The following is a 24,588-nucleotide window of genomic DNA, read 5'->3' on the forward strand; positions in this document are numbered from 1 at the left end:
CAAAATCTAGCATAGAAATGATGTTATAATAATCACTAAATATACACAGAGATTCCATACTGAGCTCAGTTTGGAGGATAGCCAGACTTTTTTCAGCCGAAAACAGGGAAAAACCAACCCACTGAAGACTCTGTGAAATATATGGTAGTTTTAAACTAGGGATTACTATTTGAGATCAATCCAAAAGCTTTCTGCAATGGAAACTTCACTTAATTCTTCATGAACCTACTGATGGCATCTCTGAATCTTGCAAAGGCACCCACAGCACTTAATAAAATGGAGCATTACTGTTTATCCTTAAACTGTTTCACAGTGAGGTGAGATGTTTGCGGGTACTCTGCAGAATATGAAGTACTAGGGCGGGCAAATGGTGGGAAAAAATCAGGCAGAACTTATTGACTGGCTGCTCAAATGCAGGAAACAGGCACAATTGGGAGGGTTCACATCCTTACCCAAACCCTCTGAAATCACATTTATTTCAATCATCACATTAGAAAGAGACTAGGAGTTCCTGGTCCAAGCTACAAGGCTTTCAGATTTACATTATGCTTAGCGACAAGTTGCCTGAGGCAATGTACAAACTTGCAATAAATAAAATACAAAATCAAAATTTAACAGCAACAAAACAAAAGCAACATGCACAGATATGGCAGCAGCAAGCCGAGAGAAAATCCGCGATTTAATTAACTAAAAGCCCAAGTGTTTGTTTTCTTTTAAAGGTTTTAACAGCAAAAGCCAAGAAGTGAAAAGGCCTGATACGTTTCCCACAAAGTGTCTAATTTCTTCCCATATCCTCTTCCTCATCCCTCACACACACACACACCCCTGCAAAACCACCTCCATGTTCATGTCTCAGGCTATTCTTTAAAAAAGAATAGGGCATAAACTTATTCCTGTCTTGGTCCAGTATTGCACATACATTTGCACAAATGTTATTGTATCCTTCAGAAGCAATGATAAACAGGTCTGACTTTCAAGGAGGAAAAGTACTAACATAAAATAAAAAGACTGCAAATAACGGATATCATAACATGCCATAAAATGAATTCTGGGCATAAGTAGGGGGAAGGAAGAAAATAATTTCAGGTGAGTGCAAATATTTAAAAGTCACAAGTCAGGCCCCGTACTACAAAATTGACCAGAAAAATCACAATACACAAACACAGCTGGAATAGTTTAGAAGGAGCAGAGGAAAGAGTTCTGAGCCTTAGCAACACCTACCATTAGTTTCAAATATATCTACTGGTACTATAAATGGAGCCACAGGGGTTGTTTTTGTAAAATAAATAAATAAAGGAATTAATGAGACTCAAACAAATAGAAAAAGAAAAAAAACTAGAATGAGTGCTAGAATGAGTGTAGTTTTTAAAAGCAGCATACATGTTTTAGACATCATCTCAGAAGAGGCACTTGCCTCTCATCCACGAGGAAAGGGAGGTAGTTGAGATACTACCTGCTGTAATACATGTAAATATCATCGAAAAACAAGGGAAGTGTGTTTCCTTCCATGTTAGAAGCATTTTATTCATATGCAAATATATGTGATTTAATCAACTGATTGGCCAACTAAAACTCATAAGATTTATCAACTAAGATCTCTAAACTAAATAGCTGAACAGACACAGAAATGCTTTTGGGAAAGTCAAAGACCTTGAATGGTTTACTGTATTCCTCCTCTGGAAACTCTTTTCTGAATGCTGGCACCAGCATTCCCCTGCCCTGCCCCATCACCACTAGAATAGCCTTCTTCAACCTGATTCCTCCCCACAGTTATTTCAGACTACAAGTCACATCAAGGATAGGAGAGTAGAATCCAGCAGCATTTGGGGGGCACACGTTGAAGAAGGCTGCACAAGAGACTCAAGAGAGATTTCTCCCTTCAGATTTTAATTCAATTTCACCTAGCTATGCTGTAGCAATAGCATGGCATTTCTTCAACAACAAGACAGGTGGCAACATCACCTCCAAATAATTTAATTTATTTTGTGGTTTCATTGACCAAGGCAAATTGATTCCTTGCTAGGGTCGTGCAGTGACCAGAGTACTGGACTACGTCCAAAAAAGGTCCCCAATCAGTCATAAAGCTCATTGGGTGACCTTGGGCCAGTTGCCCTCTCTCAGCCTGACCTATCTCATAGGCTTGTTGAAGAGGCGTGGGGTGGGGCTTGGGTTGGGTGAGGCCTCTTAGACCACCACAAGCTCCTTGTAGAAAAAGCAGAATTTTAAAATGTAGTAAAATAATTTTAAGAACTCAGAATTCGTTATTTTCTGGTAGTTCAATTGTAATACAATAAAAGAATTGTAGAGTTGCAAGGGACCCCAACGGTCATCTAGTCTGCAATGCAGGAATATGCAGATGGCCCGATATTGCCAAAAGGAGCACTACCTATATCAGTGATGGACAACCTTTTGAGCTTGGTGTGTCAAAGTTTGCCAAAAAACCGAGCATAACTCGGGTGGTGTGTCACTTTGAGGAAAAAACCATAATTTCACGATATTTGTAGTTTAAATAACAAAAATGTATAATTGTAATATATAACTGTATTTAATAAACCAAAAACTAATTATTTAACCTAACCAAACGGAAAACCCCTTATTTATCACAAAGTGCCCAGAGTTGTTTAGCTTTTTGGGGGGAGCTGCTGACCAAAGTCTTGGAGGTTTATTTGGGTGGTGCAAAACTTGCTTTACTTTTTGGGGGGGGATGCCCCAAAGCTGCTGCGCTTTTTTTGGGGGGGGGGAAGAGAACAGAAATAAATGACGAATAATACCTTCACTGGAACTAACACGCAGCACCGACAGAGTCTGCCAAAGCGCCAAAAAACCCCAGCAAAGAACAGGTTAAAAAACGACCGCTGTTACACCCAATCATAGTCTGCCAAAGCGCCAGGAAAAAACAGCACAGAAAGGGTTAAAAAACCAATCTCTGGCTACCAGCAACAACAACAAAAAAGGATCGGGTTTTAACAGCAGAGACAAGCTGTAGCGGAGATTAGCTGTAGGAGGAGCGGGAGAACAAATGGGGGGGGGACAACAACAGCGCGAATGGGCCGATGGGGCGCGTGCCAGCAGTGAGGGATCTGTGTGTCACGTCTGACACACGTGTCATAGGTTCGCCATCACTGACCTATATAATGACATTTTTAAGTTTGAAGCTTGGTTCAGCCTTTAGACTCTACAAAGACTTTTGGCTAAAAATAACCCACAAACAGTTATTTAGGGTGGAATTTTAGTTCACCCTGTCCTACAAAGGTTGAGGGCTAGATATTCATTAACTAACAATTCCTATGAGTTATCAATTTCTGGCCATGCCTTAGCGCTGAATATCCTATCCTACATGTTGAGCATGTCTATTCATGTTTGACAGGTTTCACTGAACATTTTCATAGAATCATAGAATTATAATTGGAAGGGACCACGATGCCCATCTAGTTCAACCACCTGCAATTAAGGAATCTTTTGCCCAACACAGGGCTTGAATTCACAACCCTGAGAATAAGAGTCTTGTGCTCTACCAACCGAGCTATGCTAGCTAATGCAAGTATTGCAGAGAGGAAGGAGATATGTTACATGTATATTGGGGAAAGGATGCCTTCTCTCTAAGCATTTCACTTTTTCATAATCTGTAAAAAGATGTTATTTGGACTTGGCTTAATTTTAGAAGTTTCTGAATAACCTGCCCTTTTCAAAAACAAGCAACTTCCCTCGCAAGCGACAATGACACCCTTTTGAGAGGGTGAGACAAGAGCTATAACAAACTGAACACATTGATGGTGAACTAGAAATGATTTTATTTTGCAAGATGCTTCTTCTAGGGTAATGTATTGTTTTGGGGAAGCTCTCTAAAGGGTGGTGGTGTCTGATCACGTACAATTTTGTTTCCTCTGCTGTGTGCGCTCTAGACAATTACTTTGGGATTTTCTTTAGCTCTAGTTCAGAGAAGGCAAGGACAGGCAGCTCACCTTGTTTGGAGTGAGCTTCTACTTAGTATTTATCTGCGGCCAGGTTTCTCTTTGAATGGTATTGTGGAAAGGCTGTTGCTAGGGTTTAAGGGATACTTAGAGATATAAATGTCATTGTCTTGCCTGCTTCATCAAATGGGTTTGTTGCTCTGTCTATACTATTAAGACACCTATCATATTACTCTGTTGCTATTTAATTGTATACCTTCCCGCTGTCCATCTAAGGAGCCACCATATTATTAACTGGAGTCAGATAAGAAAGGGAGCATGTTTTGGCAAACCTGATCTGGGATTCAAACTGAACACATTCTCACTGTTTTGATTGCTATTTCTGTGATGATGCCAGCAACTCGAACGTATTTAAACGAAGGAGAAAATATGATGCGGACAAATAAGCAAGCTCTGCCAAGAGATTCTTGTGTGATTCACATAAAAGCAAAGAGCTGTCCCCTTAGACCACCAACTGCAGGTGTTTGACCATGGGCTGCATCCAATCGTAGTCATATTCAAGAGTAGACACAGTGAAATTAATAGCCATGACTAATTCAGGTCCATTAATTTCAGTGGGCCTTCTCAGAGTAGAACTTGGTTGGATATGCACACACATTTAAATGAATTTGAATTTCAATAGGTTTCCATTTTGCAGATGAGCAACACTGGTCACTGGAAAGCAGCAGATGCCACAGTCTTATAAAGCCCTCAACAAAAATCACATGGTTCATTAGAAGGTTTCTAAAATGTGTAAAATTTTGGGCTTCCTTCATGCATTGGTAACTGGCAATACGCTCTGCAAATCCAAGATAATGGTCACTTTTGCTTCCCTGCCGTGCCCAAGACTCACTTCCTCAATGTGCGGTAAATGAATTGCTGCCAATCACAATTGCCTTATTAGGCTCATGTAGAGCCACACACCTACGAATCCATCTGTCTTTCATGTCTTAGTAATGCCTACTTTGAAGAGTTTTTTGTTCTAATGTCAAACAAACCACTCACTCTTGCACTTCCTCCCTGCCAAGGACCCTCCTCCGACCCACAAAACTTTACAAGAGGAAATCTAATGTAAGCACTGCAAAATACAGCAAACTGAAAAATTTAAGCTTTGAACATTTAGCACACAGCTGCCCTAAGGACCAATGGAACAAGCTCTTATTGGAGCAAACCAGTCCAATTTCCTGATGTCTATATCAGGTTAATTTTTTTAAAAAGAGAGAGAGCAAGAAAGGGGGAAATTACATTTGCACAGCCAATCTCACAAGAACATGCATGGATTTTCATACACAAGGAGAGAATTTGCATGCATTAAGGTGCAACACTCTTAACAGCGGGAGAATGAACGTGTAGCTATAGTATACAACAGGCACCCCCAAACTTCGGCCCTCCAGATGTTTTGGACTACAATTCCCATCATCCCTGACCACTGGTCCTATTAGCTAGGGATCATGGGAGTTGTAGGCCAAAACATCTGGAGGGCCACAGTTTGGGGATGCCTGGTATACATCAATGAATACAATCGAAAGTCCAGATAACAAAACAAAACAATTCATAGGACTGGGGTTTAAGTGCCTTTCCCCTGATGATTAAAACAAACTCAATTCAATGGCAATTAGTTCCATCAGCGCATTCGCCGCCCCACCACCCCAAAAGAAGAAACCATTTCTTTTTACCTGGAAAACATGACCTCAGTAATCAGGAGTATGACTGCAAAACTTAAAGCAACTGCTCTTACAATTTATTACTCCTAGAAAAAAAATATTGGTGCAGACACTACTTTACACTAGCAACAATGGGATGGCCACATAGGAGCCAACTCCTAGGGGCCAAGTTCCCTTTGGTTCCACCCTTAATAAAATATTTGAGGGGGCTCTTCTTGTTTTTCAATTGCTGATTTTAAGACTATTTTACTGAAGATGTTGTTATTGTTATTTTATTGGTATTTATGGATTTGTCCAGAAAGGCAAGACAGTGTTGAGCAATCCATTTCTTGCCTGGACTTGAACCACTTTGTTTAATTTTTAGAAAAATAGATATGCTTGCCTTCCTTTTTAGCGATTTGTTCCTATCTTCCAACCAATCATCCAACTGTTCTTCAACCTCTTCAATTGAAGCGCCATGATCATACGATGGTATAAATGCATTTGTCTCTGCCACAGTGTATACAGGAAATTCAGGTTTTGGTTTCTTGACTTTAGGTTTCTTTTCCTCTACAAAACAAAATTTGACCTACAATCACAAACTCTGCCCAGAAACATGATTTAAACACCCATTGCACAAAATTTTATAAAGCTGTTGTCATGCTTATAGATCACAGCTGCAAATAAAGAGGTTACAACTTGGATTTTAGACATGCAGGGAGCAATCCTACACACAAGAAGCTGGTGTAAAACAAGCTGGGGTAACTTAAGCCGGTGTAACCAGAACCAAACCCTGTTCAGCAGTGGGAATGCTTCTGCTTCTCTGCCTAAGCCTGGGAGATGGAAATCAAGCCTTTAAAGTAGTGTTTTATGCCAGGACGCTAGTTCACAAGTCTGAGTTGAACGGCCTTAGGAATGGGCTCTCTTTGGTGCTGCCATGCCATGTTCCCAGAATGCTCTCTTTTTAGGACTTATACAGTCGTACCTTGGAAGTCGAACAGAATCCGTTCCGGAAGTCCATTCAACTTCCAAAATGTTCGAAAACTCAAGCGTGGCTTCTGATCAGCTGCAAGAAGCTCCTGCAGCCATTCGGAAGCCGCAAAAGCCCCGTAGGATGTTCGACTTCCAAAAGAATGTTCGAAAACCGGAACAGTCACTTCCAGGTTTTGATAATTCGGGAGCCAAAATGTTCAAGAACTAGGGTGTTCGACCTCCAAGGTATGACTGTACTGGCTTCAGCTCAGTCAGTTTTGGCTCATCCAACTGAGCAAGCTATGCCAGCATATCTTCAGCCAAGTCAGGGTTGGGGAATTAATGAGAGCTGAGCCCAGAATCAGCCAGCTGAGCCAGAGACCCGTTGCCTGTTTAAAAGCTGTTTATTCCAGTGGATCTTGCCTTAGGATTGCTCCCTTAATTATCAAAGGGCTTATTTCACTAGACTAGTCAAAGTCCTCGTACCTTGATTTGCAATGTGCTTTTCAGGAGTTAACGTTTCACAGCAAATTTTCTAGGAACTATGGCAGCATACTTTTATATCACAACAGCTTTTCACACAATGAACAATTGGGAGGCAACCTATTGTTAAATTGCTTATTTGTACTTATAAACCCACATCATGAACGTTTGCAAATTGTCCATTTAGCTGAGAATCAAGGCAAGAGCCTAACTATCTAGTTGTCTTAGTCTTAAACACACACATCTACCAACCACAATATTGAGTTAATTTAGATGTATCTTTACTGGATTACTATAAGGATTGATGAGAAGGTAATGTCTGGGAAGAGTGTGAAGCACTCAAAACCACCTTTAAAATGTTATGTATTCTTATACAGTACTCTTTACAGCTGAAGACAGGGATAAATGGGACGGACATTTAGGGATTTTGAGTTTATAAAAGTTTTAAACCCATAATATGAAAATGTGTAAATTAAACGGCTAAGATTTTTTAAATAATTCTAAATAAAAGCTTTAAAGAACCCACATTCTTCCAGTGTTCTTTTCAAACAGTTGGCAGTGACCACCAATGTGGCTTAGTGGCTTGATTATCAGACTAAGACCATGGAGACCCAAAGCCCCACTCAGGCATGAAGCTGCCACAGGATGACCTTTCAACACTCATCCTTCCATCTCACCAACCTCACAGGGTTCTTGTGAGGATAAAATGGGTTTGTGGGAGTCATATGTAAGCCATTCAGAGCTCCTTGGAGGAAAATTGGGTGGGATTGTGTAATTATATAAATAAGATATGCCATGCAATTTGTTTTATCATTATCAGCTGAGATAATAAGCATCATTAACCCAATTAAAGCTATCTCAGACTCCAGTGCAAATCCCTCTAAATAAATCAACTTCATGTCCTACTTTCTACTATATACAGGACAAAAAACATTAACATTCACTTTTTGGTGGGGGAAAGACACACAGGACAGTGCTAACTAGACAGCTACAATTTGAAGTTACTTTGCATAATGTTTGTCCTATAATAGAAAAGGATGAAAACAGGTATTTACCAGGGTCAAAATACAGGCATAAAATGAAGCAAACTGGAAAGTGTACAATAGTATGAAGAGGTAATAATATACACAGGAATATTGAAAACTCAAAATTTGTAAAATGTGTGGTTCTAAGGAAAAAAGTAAATTAGTCACAGCTTTTCCTAATGGTATGGTAAGTTATATTTTGCAGTTAATCATGCTTATTAAGCAGTCAGGAGAGTTGTCTCTCCAAGTTCTAATTCAAAATATCAAAGGGGTCACAGCTTTGCCTCATAAGTTTTGCATCTACAATTTCTGCAGGTGCATATAATTTTGAGTGCATTTTAGAATACTTAGAAGTCAAACCAATTTGGAACTGCTATAAAATGCACCACCAATTATTTGAATTATTTCCAGGCAGCCACAAAACCAAGGCAGGCTCTCAGTGTCTGCTATTTGACGGCAGACTTCTTAGGTATTTTCTCTTGCAAATTATTAGTATTTCTATCGCATTTCTGCCCAACGTTATCTGTTACTCAACCAATTCGTTTGCATGCATTAAAAGTTCTACAGAGAATTCAGAAATCCAAATGTTATTATGCAGCAACCTCATACTACAGTGAAGTCGGTCCAAAGCAATCCTGTTTTCTGCAGTTGCTGCAACACAGAGAACACACGGGGGAGAGAAAAATTGTGATCTTACCCCACCCCACCCCGCCACCAGTCATATACAGGTATATGTAATCACGACTGTGAATAAAAATAAAACTTACTCTGAAGTGTTTCCAGTTCAGCTCTAGCCAGGGCCTCTTCTTTCTCCTTCATTTTTGCTTCTTTATATTCTACATACAGTTGTCTGGCATCCTTTAAAAGGAATGTAGTGATATTAGCATCTCAAAACAGCTGGCTTCAATGACACCATTTTATATTATTAGATTCAAGCCCCCTCAATTAATCATTTTGGGTGAGAGGGGTATTCCTGTGCTGACTCAATCAAATATTTAAAATAGTGACATTCATTACATATGAAAGAAAACAGTATGAATTGTGGACCATGACATAGTCAAAACAGCGGAACTATGAAGAAGTTGTACTGGAGCAGCATGCTAACTCCCATGAAAATGTAACTGGGATCATTAAAAATGTTGTGTTTGCAGATTTTGAAATGCTACATTCCTTGCTGGCTTCCTACAGTGTGCAAATGCATGCTATCAATGGCTGCCACAAGACACCATTCCAACTCAGTTGCTTATTTGCTGTGAATTCAATGCACAGATCAATGTGAGGTATTTTACAGAAGTACATAATTTGATTGCATGCTGACAGCTTCTAGGAGCCACTGGTGAGAGCCGAATGCAGGGTGGGGACCAAAGGTGGACACAAACTACCCCTAAAAGAGCATGATGTGTTTCCCACCAGAGGTACGTAACACATGGCCACAGCCTGGGAAACAGCTTCAAGTGGCCAGTTAAACCAAGCCTATGGGTCTCAAGCCCTTGGTGAATTAGGGACTTCCCCAGCATGCGAATACAGGCTCTGGCAGATTGAGTGGATGAGACCAATAGTTGGTCCAATGGCCAAGAGGGCGGTTTCTGTATGTGCTGTAGAGAGAAGTGAGGGGCAGATGGGACTTGTCAACTTGGGAAGGTAGCCCATCTAGTAGAACGAAAACTCTGATCTGAAAACTCAGGAACGATACATGATCTGATAATGTTGATTGTCTTTAATTTGACTCATGTGCAGCTACTCATTCAATGTTCCTCTTTTATAGTTTTGTTTTTCAACTTTTAATTTTCATCCATTACAATTGTTCTCTCTGTTTTAGATACATTACAGAATGGGGGGGTGGACTTTACAAATAAATTGTATTAAGACTTGCTTGTGGGCATTTTTGTAAACCGCTTTTTAAAAAGCTATGTTCAAGCTTGAAGTGTCGTCAGGCTAACCTGACAATCTTGCAGCAGAGAGCAGGGGTAAAGGTGGAGTAAGAAACAGGGAAGAGTTTCTGCCATTGTGGGTTAGAGGTTTTGCTGCTATGGGCTATAAACTGGGATATTCTATCTAGTTCGTTCCCACTGCAGAATATCTTATCTGTGCCAAGTGAACACAATAAATTCATCTCATGAAGACACGGCATACGCTCGAGGCTTCAGAGATCAAGCATTCAGGATGTGCACATATAAGCAATAGTCCAGGAAACTTTAAAAAAAAACACACTGTATTTTACATACTTAAAAAATGAAACTACCTATGGTAAATGCATTTTGACCTTTCCAGATTCAAGTACATAAACATGTACAAATGTATAGATGTTATCTTATATAATATATTTTGGCTTTTCCAATCAAAGTTATTTCACACTCATGTGCAAGGACACCTGATTGTTTTGCATTTTATTCACTTAGTAGTAATTTACCAAAATGTGATCATTTATAAATCTTCCACATGGTGTTTCAGAGATAACATCAAATGCACAATACCAAGATCCCATGGATGCATTTTGCTTGTGGCTTCAGCTTAGACACAGTCAATCAGCATTTAACTTTAACCCCTTTTACACTGAAAGCCAATATTTGATGCTAAAATCTGGAACAGAATCTATTATTGCTTATGCGACCTCCAGACATCAGACTCTAAGGGGTATCTGTCAATCTTGCTAGTGTGTCAATCATGAAACAATTGGAACTGAGACTCAGACGAGAACGACAGAAAGGAGGAAGAAACCAAATAGAATCTTCAGTAGTCAAAGTAGGCAAACACTAATAAATAATTGTGATACACTTATAGTTTGGTCACTACTGCATGTTAAGTGATGAAATGCAGAATGTGGGTTTTTTTGCTTTATGAAGCTGGATCTTTTCACTTTCTTCTGATCAAGCAAAAGACAGTTAAAATATGGAGTCTCTTCTCTACTGAGACTCTGAACTCACAAACTAATACTGGATCACCATATCATGATATCCATATTAATTATTGTAATGAACCTAAGTAGCTATAACCCTAAATTTGCAATCAAAATAGAAAAAGAACATATGTTCTCGCTGTACCAGATAAGTATCGGAATTTATTTATTATATAAAAATATACACAGGGAATTAGGAAGCTGCTTTATACATGGGCCAGACCATTGACCAACATAGCTCAGTATTCTCTGCACTGCATGGCTTCAGCCATCCAGGGTTTCAGGCCATTTGTGTGCAAGCTTTGTGCACTACTACCGAGCTGTGGTTTATCTATATGCACATTTTTACATGTAAACTCAAAACAATCACTGTGATTCTCCCACAACCACTGCTGCTTTCATGGCAACTACATCATTTCATTCTGCCATGCATTTCACTAGATCAAGGATGGGCAACTTCTGTATTGTTGGGGTTTGCTTTGATTATTCACCAGACAATTCCAAGGAGATGCGAAATACTCTTCTCTAGAAAGTGCTGAGAACCAGAGTACAAAATACTGGGCTAGAGATGTATAAGAGATAGAGAGCCAGGGTAATGTAGGGGTTAAAGGGTCAGCATAGGAGATCAGGGTTCAAATCCCCACTCGGCCATGAAGCTCACTGGGTGACCTTGGGCCAGTCACTGCCTCTCTGACCAATCAACCTCACAGGGTTGTCGTGAGGATTAAAGGAGAAAGGAAGAGAACCATGAACACCCAGCGTTCGAAACTCCCATTGTTCTAGGCATGTTTTGTCACAGGAATTTCATTAATGCAAGCAGTTTCTGAGCTCTGGACGCAGTACTGCGCCTAAGGTTTCAGCTTAAAACTGCCACTACTGGAATGAAAGGAGGGCCTTTTTCTGCCTCCCCACTTCTAGCTACTCTGGACTGGAGAAGAGACCCTCTTAAGAATATTAGGAGAGCGGGCAGGGGAAGGACTAGACCATGTGAAAAATGAACACAATATTTAACTGCAGTTCATTCATCTTCAGCTTTGTATTCTTGTTATTAAAAAACCGTGCCTAGACCCTCCATTGCAGTGCCCATAACCTAGGTTTAATGTGCCATTTAGTTCCTAGCTTTCATATCTCAGTTTCTTACACTGTGTATACACCACACTGAGCTCCTTGGAGAAAAAAGGTGGGGTATAAATGCAATAAATAAACCATTAAATAAACTTTGTTGCACTGCTTGGCTCGTTCATGGATGATCAAGCTCTATAATTTTTATTTATTGTTATTTTTTCACTTCATTTATATACCACTTTTCTTCCAAGGAGCTCAAAGCGGGGGTTCTCCCTTTCCTATTTTATCCTCACAACAACCCTGTGAGGTAGGATGGGGTTAGAGACAGTGACTGGCTCAAGGTCAGCCAGTGACCTCTGAACTCTTGTCTCCCAGGTTCTACTCTAACTACTACATCTAAGGCCAAAGGAAATATATTAACAGCAAAATAAAACCTGGTATGTAATATTTTGATCTTTTAAAACAATTTCCTGTTACTTAGCGATGGACAAAAAAGTAGGACCTCTAAGTCTTGATTAAAATTTGGATTTAGCCTCTGAAGCAATTCTGGTCCACAGGCTGCCAGTGACAACTTTGACAACTATTCCTTGTTGACCACCCAAACTTCAAGCAAAACTATTATCTGCCCTTCATAAAATCCCCCAGCTTCTGCACTGAGCAAGACAGAAGGGAGAAAGGTTTGTCTCACGCAGTGCAGAACTCAAGTTACTGGTTTGCAAAAAACATAAATACAAAATGCAAATACAATTCACTCCCTGCAAAATAGCCTTGTTTACTTGAGTATACAGTGATGATTGAGGGGGCCCTCCTTCTATGTGTTTCTTAGACATAATCCTTCCATCTGCCTCACATCACAATAGGAAGAGAGGCGTAAATTAAAATGAAGCACACAAATAGATGGCTAAGGATGCAAAACGGAGGCATTTTTAACAGCTTTGTCAAGGACAATGCGCTTCAGCTTTTTGAGATTCTTTTTTTTAAAATAACAAAACAAAACCAACAACCTGACTGCTGGCTAACTGGACTGTTCCTTTAAAAAAAAAGCAACAACAAGAACAGCAAACTGTTCCAGAACAGTGGCGAGTATCTCCAGAATTAATGTTTTTCCCAAGTAATTACAATGTTGTCATGAAATTAGAACACCTACAGGTCATTGACTTGAACAGCATCCAGCTAGTAAATGCATAAGAATAATTAATGTATTCAGGTTTACATGAAATCAACTGAGGGTGTTTAACCCAGTCCTCCCTGTTAGCGAATACATGCCTGAGTTTTTGGGGTGTGTGCATTGTGTTCTTTTCTTTTTTAAAAACAAAACAAACCAAAAACCAACCTCTCCCATCTCCATCCTTTAATTTATAAAAGAATGAATACCCTGCCTTTCTGCAAGGCAACTAAGAATTGTGTGAAACACTAAATTAAAACAATTAGAAACAGCTTTGGGAGGCAGAGTATATTATATCACACCGTGCTATACAGCTCTTTATAAAGTGGAAGCAACTGCCTCCTACCAACACAAATCCACCCGGAAATTACTCTGCCCTGGCTCCAGGAATTACACAGCCATGCTCCTTCATTGCTCCCATTAATTTTACTGGGAATCAAAATTCCTGGTATATATTCCCCCCAAGTCTTAACTAGACCTCACTGCTGAAGATCTGCAGCTTCATTTTCTTTTAAAGGCCTATCATTTTTGTAGAACCCAGATAGCAATTTTCCTGCTTCATTACTGTAGTAACCCAAATAAAAGATGCATAGTAGAGCTTTGCTGGCACCCAGAAATTTAATGCAAAGTGAATGCAAGCTTGCATTTTGCAAATGAAGACTTCTTCCAAAGAATAAAGGGGAAAGTTAACAATAGTACTTCAGAAATCCAAGTTTTTTAAGTCACTCCCTCTGAACCATGCTTGGAAAACTGACCCACAGTTTTAACATTCATTTTAGTGAAGCAACGAGCATCTCTTAGTGAAGCAACTACACTCACAGATTTCATTCTAACAGCTGTGTTCTGTTTTAGATTCTCAGTTTGCACTGGTTTCCTTTAAACAAGTCCACTTCTGGTTCACCAGGCTCTTTAATGGACTTTCAACCCAATTTTAACTGGGCTTATTTGGAAACAAGCCCCAATGAAGTCAATGGCCCTTGCTTTGAAGTGCTAAGGACTGCAGCCTTTGTGAGCAATAACACTAACTCTGCATTATGGGATTCAAATTAATGTTTATTGGTTTTGTATAAAATCTGCAGGAAGTAGAAGTCAATTCTATCCCCCATATATTGCTTTCAAAATGAACTGTTCTGATTTTTTTAAAAAAAATTACTGTTATCAATTTGCATTTTTAAGACAGATTTACTATTTTCAAAAAACACACAAAAGGATAAAACCCACCTCAACACTATGCACATTTTTCAGTTGTTCACTGGGGCTGGGAAAGTGTCATGGGAATTCTCTTTTGGAAAGCACAGCAGAAGAATTCTCTGTAAGTCCCCTCATGTGTTGCAGTGTGCTTACCAGTTTCTTAATGCACAGTAAAACTAGTGGTGCTTTATGAATAGACTATGCCTAAGCACCAAATTTGAGGATTGGGGGGGGGGATTTTACAACTTCAGCCTTGCAAATATCCTTTTGCTCCCTTTGCCCTGATTGGCTTCCTTGGGTCAGCTATCTAGGGAGTTTTTGTAATTAGCTAAAATTGAGAGCATACACTTTTGGAATGCTCGGCCAACGTCCTCTCCCCACCCCCCAGCCCGATGTAGCTTTAGCCTATAGAAGGCCACCCAAATTATCTGAGGGGATTCTACACAGGACATGGCAGGACAGCTGATCAATACATTTTGGAGTGGAGAAACGTCATTTCCTTGCACCAAGTTCCTGCGCCTTTGGCTCTTCAGAGATTGCTGGGACTCCAACTCACATCAGCTCCCACCACCATGGCTAAAGGCTAAGCATGATGGGAGTTGTAGTTCAGCACCACCTGGAGGGCCAAAGGTTGGCCACTCCTGTTCTAGAGGCCAGAGATCCATAGCAGAGCTTTGCCAGGAAATGCTTCCAGGTTCAAACTTCAGCACCTAAATTAAACAAAACAAAGGTTGCAGAGAAAGACCTCTGGTGCCACTATTTGCAAATCTCATGCACAGAGAGATTGGTGCACCTGAGATGCCCTCCTGAGATCCCAGTGCAAGGAAGACTTGCAGGCGCCTTCACTTGAGAGGCAAAGATTCGGAAGCATGCCTAAATGGCACTTCAGCTGCCCCCCCACTTGTTAAATGTACACATCAGTTCCCTGCGCATCAGAAATCCATCTTAATCTACCTCCTCCCCATCCTCCACAAAATAATTAAAAATAAAGCTCTCAAAAAATTATGCTTTGAAACCTGCACACCATTTTTCTTCCAACTCTAGAGAACGGAGAACAGCTGGCATAGCAGAGAACAGTAAAAATGACAATGGCTAACCTGTGGACATGCATACAAAGCAGTTTTCTCAAATAAAGAACTACCTTAATTATTTTAAGTGCCTTCGTGTATTCCTCCTTTCTCGCCCCCCCTCCTGTAACCCCCAGTTAGGGGGGAAAGAAAAGGGGCAGGAGCAATGAAAAACGTGTGGTTGGATAAATGACAATCAGATGCAGGTAGCAGCTTTGCAACGTGATTCATGTAAATGGATATCCCGCCACTCACATTTCTTTTATGTTATATTAAACAAGATAGAGGATTGGATCCAAAGACACACACACACCCCACACACATCCTGAGTTAAATGGAAAGCGCTTCTGCTCAAACACAAGGGGTGGGTGGGGGTGACTGTTACCAACGCCCAATTCTGCTTAGCCCTGTATGTTGGTCCTCCCCACACAGCCCCCATGCATGCAAAAGCCATTCCAGGGAAGCCTTTCAGAATGGCACGAAGTGGCATGATGGGTCTTGAAAGACAAAACATTACCCATGAACAAGCAGAGGCAACTTACACTCTCGCAGGAGACCTCTAGAACCAAATTACAGTCAAAACACGGTTTTAATTGGACAGGGGGAGGCAGGGGAGGGAGGAAACTCATTGCTTGGTTTCAAGTACAAAGAATCATCTCTGTCCTTTAACAGTCAGAAGAAAACCAATTCAGCTGCTTAGAACTTTGAAGGAAGGAAGTAACCTTGCTCTCCTCAACCCACACAAATGTGCTTTAATGAGGGGTGAGCTTAGGCATGGTAAATAACGCTTGCTATTTTGTGCTTTGCCCCAGTGCATGACTGATTTCTTGGGAGCACACGGCTTTAGCTGCTAGGAGCCCCCTTTATCTACAACATTGGCTACAACAGCCTGCTCCTCATGTTGAAGACTGGAATCTTGCTGCTATCATCGCTGCCTTTGTAACCTTGAGGATAAACTACAAATACTCTCTGCGTGGGGTTTAGCCTTTGAAAGCTTTCTCTGCTGCAGACTGTAGTTATTCTGCTTCCATCAGGCATAGGGAGTAACAAACATCCTCCCAATCACTGGGAAAAAATACGCTCCAACCTCTCTCACCATTGCGAATTTTACTGTCTTAAACAAACAGCGAAGTGCTTCTTTTGCTGTGCTGGAAGAAGCTTAATACAGGTAAAAACAAAACACCGTACAGTGGTACCTCGTGTTACGTACTTCATCCGTTCCGGAGGCCCGTTTGTAACAGGAAACCACTCGTCACATGAGGCACACTTTCACTAACGGTGGCTCCCACTGCTGCCGCGCTGCTGGAGCGCAACTTCCACTCGCATCCTGGGGCAAAGGTCGCAACAAGGGGCATCTACTTCCAGGTTAGCGGAGTACATAACCCGCAGCATTCATAAGGGGGACAGTACGTAATAATTTTTTTTACAAATTTCTTCAATAACAAATCCACTCTCTCCTGGACAAAGTCAAATCAAGCAGATTTGCCAAAATAAAGAGGTCTTACAAAAAATCAAAATAGTGATCAATACATATTCCCCCCCCCCCAAATCAAAATGTGGAGATGGAGGAGGGAAAATCCTTTAACTTCAACAAAAAGGTATTCTACAACCTTGGGGCCACTACTATCAAGGTCCTGCTCCTAGCAGTAGATGTCCTAATATCATGTTATAAGAATATATGGAGCAAGACCCAGCTTGCCAAATGCAAGTGGTTCAGGGGCTGGTACAGAGAGAGTCAGGGGCGTAGCCAGGATGAAAATCAGGGGGGGGCAAGGGGGAGGGGCCACAGCGGGGCAAGGAAAGCTCCCTTCTCCCTTGCCAGCTTTCCCTCCTCCCGCCCCGGTGATCGCGGAGGGGGAGGAGGGGATCGGAGCAGCCCCATTTTGGGCTGCTCCGACTCCCTCCTCCCCCTCCGCGATCGGCAGGGGCGAGGGGGAGCCAGGATCAGCCCGAAATTGGGCTGCTCCTCCCCCCTCCACCTCCGCGATCGGCGGGGGCGAGGGGGAGCCAGGATCAGCCCGAAATCGGGCTGCTCCGATCCCCTCCTCCCCCTCTGCAGTCGCTGGGGCAGGTGGAGGGAAAGCCCCAGAGCCGCGCAAAGCGGTTGCCTGGCTTTCCCTCCGCCCGCTCCACAGCCAGCCAGGGAGAAGGGAGACGGCACCGGGCGGGCAGCAGGGCAGGCTGGCCAGCGGCCCTGCTTCTGGGGGGGGCAATTGCCCCCTCCTGCCTACGCCCATGGAGAGAGTCAGCTCTTAAGGTGGGAATGTCTCAGACCATAAAGGGCTTCAAAAGGCTTTAACTCACACCTTGCATTGGGCATAGTGATGGATACGGATATCCCAATAGCAAGAAGCAGCCACAGCATTTTGCACCAGATAAAGCTTCTGAATCATCTTCAAGGGCAGTGCCATCTGGAATACGCTGCAGGCTATTGTAACTTCCCAGGGTGGCAAAATCACCTCTTTTCCAAGAAGGGACAGAGCTTATATAGAAAACACAGTTGGCAACATACCCCTACGGCGACTTGCTGAGATTGGGATATTTCACCCTCACCTGTCACAGGCATACTACAGGGTCTGAGGATTCCTCACCAGAATCACCTCCATCTTAATTATTTCATCCTCCTTCACCCAACTATCACCTCCTACACTGGCTAAGAGAAGAACTGAGTTGCAGGAAAGGAAGAGATGGGTGACACTAGTATCCTGATGACACTAAATCCTAAGGCTGCAAATGACTACCATTTATTCATATCAACATTGAACACTATTTACAACATCATCATGTGCCTGTTCCCACAAAGCTGAGCTCACATTTCCAATTTTCCACCTCATCCTTTGAGCAGGAGGAAACTTCCTTAACGAGGCACTTATGTTTCTAACCAGATGACCACTGTCTGGTCAGACTGGTCTTCCCCATGAGTCCAAACAGCATGCAACAGCCTCTACAACTCTCAGCATCATCAACATCGCTGAGGAAACCCAAATCAAATGAAAACAAGCTACTAGAGAAGAGGCTGTTTTCAACATTTCTGATATAAATTCTGACTGAACAGCAGTATCTTACTGCAGTAATTGGGAAATATATGAGCAAGTCTGCCAGGAAAGAATCATGCAAAACTGTCATGGAAAACTCAAGTTGCATCACCATCCATCAGAGCCTAAGAGCCTACACATCGACTAAGAGAACTTAGCAAGGTATATTCACCTAATGCAGCAGGTTGCAAAGTACCATGTATCCCAGCTCCTCAGTAAATTATAGAGCTGAGATCTGGGACGGGGGAGGAAAATAGAAAGAGATTGTACTTTTTTCGGGGGAGAGCTCAATGTTGATCACACTAGTGCACAATTATGCCATATAATGACCAAAATGTGGACTGGCCTCTCTCCAGAATTTCTCCTTTGCTGCATTCTGATTCTGTAAACCTGGAGAATCCATAACATTTCAAATGCAGACCATCCTTAATACCCCAGTCAACAGATTCTTGTCCAGCTCAGAATAGCAAACCCAGCACATAATGTTCTACATGTGCAAGGCCCAATACAAACTGGCATAGCTCCACAACTGCCACAAAGTGTCATGAACTGCACCAGACAAGGAGGTCTGAGCATGTATACTGGAGGGATACAGTACAATTCATCAGAGCATCTGAAACAGCAGTCTCAAGATGATCGCACCAGCTGAAAGAGTGCTTCGTAGCCGGAAATATCCCAAATTAGTCCCTGGTATCCAACAACGGGGCAACCAATCAAGACCGGTCTACCTGTACAAGGTAAAATAGCCACACTGCATTGTGACCATCCCTACCTCATATATCTCTGCCCAAAGTTGATGTTGGACACAAGTTAGGCTAGTATAGGTCTACTCATCTCATTCAACTAGGTTGGAGGCAAAATTATTTATTATTCACCGGCCTTGCATTTACCAGCACTAAGGACAAGGAGGAGTTTAAGAGATCCAGAATTCCAAACTCCCCAGGTTGGACCCAGAGAGCCAGTACAAAAATGGTTTTCACACACACACCTCATACCACATCCATGCAGGCCCTGAAGCTTGCCATACTCCTCTAGCCAAACTTCCTTATCCACTAAGCAATCTCTTCAACATATCCCCATTATGATCTATACTGGAAGGCAACACTAGAAGGCCAACATTGTGATGGTGCTTCTCAACACTTCTTTCTCAATTGCAGGCAAGTCAAAATATAATCCCCAGCTAGAAGATATGCATCATGGACCAATCAAAGAGCCTGTTCTCACTTGCTCACAGAGTTAGGAGGAGACAAGAGTGGCTCTCCAACTAGAAACAGCTGTTTCAAGTCCTAACAGGAACCAGCAGTTTCTTCATGAGCTTGTCTATCTAGCAAAGGGATGAATGGACTTGATCCACCAAGTCCTCCATCTCTCTGGAGGCTTCGCAGTCACACACAAGCTCAAAACTTTCCGTTGCACACATGGGAGATTTAGTAGCTAAAAACTTTCTCCTCTACTGCTTTGCTTCGTCCACTTAGCTTTTAATTTAAATCTGCCAGCACTAGCACAGCCTGTAAGAGCTCTGTTATCCATGTAGATACCGGCACAGTATCAAGGTCTGGGTTAATAGGTTGCTAATAATGGGCAGATTTGACGCTTAACCTGTCTTGCTCTGCATGGTCTATACCAAATACAGAGAAGTGTGTGTAAAATTAAAATGCCTTATTAAGCTATTAAAAGAGACCTTGTACAATGATACCTTAGGCAACAGAAGTGTTGCTTTCTCACCTCAACCAAATTTAATAAATTTCTTAATAAATTGACCACAAATGCACCAATCTTGTAATACTGTACAGTACTGTTTTATAACACTGGCCAAGAACCAATTATAAGTCTTAGGAACACACACACACTTCAGCAGACTATGCTAAATTAGGTTCTGAACATCTGCCTAACTCAGGGATAATGTATAGTTTTAGGGATTGCGCCATTCAAATAATTTATTAAATTTGTACTCTGGTAAAGAAAAGGGGGGGACCCAGAGTAATGACAATAAATGCACTCTTTTTAAATAATACTTTGCTTTCCCACCTTTTTTAAACCTGAATTATTACGGCTCACATTTATGTATTTTTATTACTCATATACCAATGCTATAAAATATGTGCAATTACTCATATTTTAATGCTTTAGGGTCCAATATACATGGCAAGTCTTTCAACACACTGCTGCTGATTCAGGTCTCATTTTAGGAGTGACGCTTTTCCCTCCTTTTCCATTCATTTAGCCGAGCTCTCAATGATTCAGTGTTTATCATTCCTATATGGGAACCATTGAGGCTCCACTGTTTTTACAACTATGAAACATTCTCTAGGCTCAAAAGAGTTACTTGGCCAAAGGCAGAAGACTCCTAAAAATAAAAACCAAATGCTGTTGTGTGGGAGAATTAAATGAAAAGTGGAACCGCTTCCAAAACTACAAAAGGAAACAAAAGAAAACACACAACTCTGCATTTTTACCTGAAATAGCTGAGGCAGTGCTTTTACTGTCAAACAGAACCATATTCCCAGCTTGCATGGAAGAAGGTCCTGCCAATGTGGCTTCTCTAGCAACCTACAGAAATAATAATAATAATAATAATAATAATAATAATAATAATAATAGTTCAGTAATTTATTTGTGTATGTCTTGTTGCATACTCTGCAATGAAAGCCTCCAACTAGGAACATGAGGGCTAAAGAAAGTAGCATCCCACTATGGGAACCATGTAAATATCTCCAAGTAGAATGTAATCAATAAAACAAATATATTCAGAGGGCCTTCCTAAACATTGGGCTTGCCTGCACCTCACAAAATAAACCCCTCAGACTTTTTGACGGCTTCAGTACAGGAGGGGGGGGGGGGAGAGACAAACTACCACCAAACCAGTCACAAGCGCTGACAACCAGATATGAAGTCTGTAGCATAAACAAACCAATACATAAAAATTAATGTCATTTGCAGTTCACTGAAGCATTACTCACTGATGTCATCAGAACTGAAGACAGGCAAAATGGTCTGTGCTCTCCATCCTGCATTGATCCAGTTCATGCCCCTGCTGTGTGAACTATTTAAACCCTTTATTTCTTTCTATGAATCAATAGAAGGAATGGTGGTATCTTTTGGAGTATTCTGAATGTCACTATTTCCCCCCCCCCATGTTGTTTCTTGGCTTTAAAGGGGGGGGGACGGTATCACAGGATAGAGAACATTTTCCTAATGTATTTTTTGCTTCTAAGGCAAACAGTGCCAGCTTATAACTTACGCCAGCCTTAACAGCAGGTAAGTCTGGAAAATTAAGATCCTGTTGAATACCCTGCGTGCAATGAACTCCTTGCAGTTAATTCCTCCCCTCAAAGTGAAAAACTACGAAATTTAAATTAGCAGAAGTTTCAACACTTTCTGCTGGTTTCGCCCCGCCCCCAATAATGTATTAATTTCATACAATCAACCCACAGCTATGTCTCAAAAATTATTAGAACTAAAGGCAATTGCTTAAATTTTTTTTGGTGTTTTTTTTAAACAAACACTGCAAAGCTTCTTTTCCAAGTGTCAAAACATTCAGAAGTTGCTACTTTTATGTGCCTGCCTGGCAAGAACTATTTCAGCACTTCCTTTCCCACCTTTCATTCTTGTCTACACCAAGTTTCGCTTCTTCCATATTCTTCCCTCCTGCCCTTTTCCTCTTCTCTTTTTTTTTCCTGCTAAGCAGCTCATCCTAATACAGAGAGGGGGGGGAACTGTTAGAGGTTATCAGAAACATGTGCTCTGCAATTGTTAGGAAGATTCTCCAATTAAGAGCAGAACAGAACAGCATTTATGCAAATGCGAGGGGGGGGGAGCTACATGATTAAGTAAAATCATCTAACAATAACTGTTGCCATGGCATCTCCACTCCTTAAGCACACATGAAGTCCAGCTCTGCCAGTCACGTGAATATCTACAGCAATCAAAGTTTCTCTTATTTTTTAAAATTTAACTTCTTTCCTCATATGACAACTTTAATATGGTAGCTCTGAAAATACAAAACCAAACAAACAGATGCTAAAGCACAAATTTTGCATGTAAATAATCATTGCTCTTTTGCTTTCTGGCAGACAAGAAGGAACCAACATTTAAAACATTTCTTTTGCTTCTGTCATTTTACCCATTCTAACCCTGGAACATTTATCACATTTGAAAGACACTTCAATTTGGGTGTTGAGAGGGGACCCTCCATTAAGACATTAAAAGCCCAGGCGAGTATGAATTTCAAACATCAAGAATGGAAGGGGGGGGGTAGAGAAGAACCCCCAAACCTGCATTTGTGCAATTTGCAAGGAGGGTTAGGTAAAAGGATCCCTGAAAGTCACCAATACAGAAAGCGAAATGGTTTGCATTTTTTTGTTAAATGTTGCAGATCATTTAAAAGGCTTTTTTTAAAAAAAAAATATTGTCAAGCGGTTCATACTCAGTTATTGGATTCGAGTGAGGAATGTTTGTCAGTCTGTAATTACTAGGAAACTAATTTAGAGGGTGTGGGTGTGATGAACACTTTTGCAGCGATTTTAAATAAAACTTATTACCGATGCTTACCAGTTGTTTTTCCAGGTAGATTGACCAAACCACAGCATAATGGCCCACTGTGAGGATAATGAACAAAAGCAATGCCAACTCTGCATTGCTCATTTTCCTCACTCGTCTGTAGTAAAATACAGGCTGTCGCCAATCTGGTAGCCCATTGATCAGAATATCATCATACCTACAGTGGCAAAAACAAACAAGCTTTCATGAGGCGTTTTAAATGAAACTATTTGCTTTTTTAAGAGAGAGAGAGAGAAAAGTATGGAAATTATGTTTTTTCCTCATCCACTTTTCAAAAAGATTAAATTCCTGCATCAGCAGCAGCAACAACATTTTAATCTGGGCTCCTGGTAAACAGAATCTTCTTCAGCGACTGCATAAAAAAGGGTAGCTCTACTGTTCTAATAGCACCCCCAATTGATTCACTTGAGAAATGTTTTTACTCTACAATGAACCATATGTTCAACCTACCTGTCAATCATTGGTCATGTTCCCAGAATAAAAGAATTACAAAGGGATGGTTTTAAGTGGGAAGCAACAACCACCAAATCCATTTGCTAGCTTTGACTCCTTAATTTAGAAAAATATGGGGGGGAAACAACCTCATTCCTGTTGAACAGAGGTGCAACTTTTTTCCTTTGACATGAAAACTAATTTAGAAATGACTTGCAATGTACAAGTGATCGGCATTTTCTTTAAAAGAATGAAATTTGAAACATTATAGGCTGCTAAGTTTGCATTTTATTCTAGTGACTTTTCTGTCTTCTCTTCTCTGTATGTGTGTGTTTCATATAAAAAGCCATTTGTTAGAAATAAATTGTTTCTACATTTATTATTCTTGAAATCAGTTCTACTACTGATCATTTATGCACACACAACTCTTAACTGCATAAAGCACTGAAGTAGATAACTTTTAGCATAGAAACCTGACAAGCCTATTATTAAGAAGATTTAGAATTGAGGCATTTAAAATACTGTATGTTAAAATTAATCCTAAATGGAGCACGACTCATTGAATATTCTAATCACGCTATTTCCAGAATTAAATCGGCACTGAAAAGCCTAATTTGGTGCAACACATTGACCAAAATATTTTAATTAAAAATATTCTGAGTTAGTCGCAGGCCTAATTACAGGAATAGAAATAGGCCCTATATTGTCATGCAGGTCAGTAGGACTCAGTAGTAGGTTTTTCTCAAGTAAATTGACCGATCGGAATAATAGCGCAGCTGCTAAACTGCCAGCCTTGACGTGTAAATCAATTTAAATGCAACAACTGCAGTAGCTACTTTGATAGTTATTAAATTGATACCTTGGAGATAGATTAATATATATATATATATGAAATTGTCATTTTTTAAAAGCCCTACATCTTTGTATAAAGTAGATTTCATTGAAAAAAATTAAGATGCCCTCTGATTCATTTGTTCTAAACAAATGGTTAATTATTTGTTGGTCAGAGCAAAACAGTCTGCTAATTTGCATTTCTGAATATTAGCAGGATAAATATTACATAACTTTGCCACCTCTGTCAGTTGTTATGTGCAATATAAAAAC

At 40.8% G+C, this 24,588-nt stretch overlaps 1 protein-coding gene across 2 annotated transcripts in view; it reads right to left on the bottom strand.

Annotated features, from left to right (window-relative positions):
* DNAJC1 (DnaJ heat shock protein family (Hsp40) member C1) overlaps nucleotides 1-24,588 on the bottom strand; it is a 71,694-nt gene that overhangs the window by 22,915 nt on the left and 24,191 nt on the right. For both annotated transcript variants that reach the window (XM_088653920.1, XM_035129311.3), the window contains exons 4-8: nucleotides 23,044-23,209; nucleotides 22,092-22,186; nucleotides 20,949-21,042; nucleotides 8,841-8,931; nucleotides 5,997-6,163 (exon numbers count right to left, since the gene is read on the bottom strand). In XM_088653920.1, coding sequence (XP_088510046.1) covers nucleotides 5,997-6,163; nucleotides 8,841-8,931; nucleotides 20,949-21,042; nucleotides 22,092-22,186; nucleotides 23,044-23,209 — 613 coding nt within the window. The remainder of the gene's footprint in view (nucleotides 1-5,996; nucleotides 6,164-8,840; nucleotides 8,932-20,948; nucleotides 21,043-22,091; nucleotides 22,187-23,043; nucleotides 23,210-24,588) is intronic.

Source organism: Zootoca vivipara, chromosome 11 (assembly GCF_965207765.1).
Source record: "Zootoca vivipara chromosome 11, rZooViv2.hap1.1, whole genome shotgun sequence".
Lineage (NCBI taxonomy): Eukaryota > Metazoa > Chordata > Lepidosauria > Squamata > Lacertidae > Zootoca > Zootoca vivipara.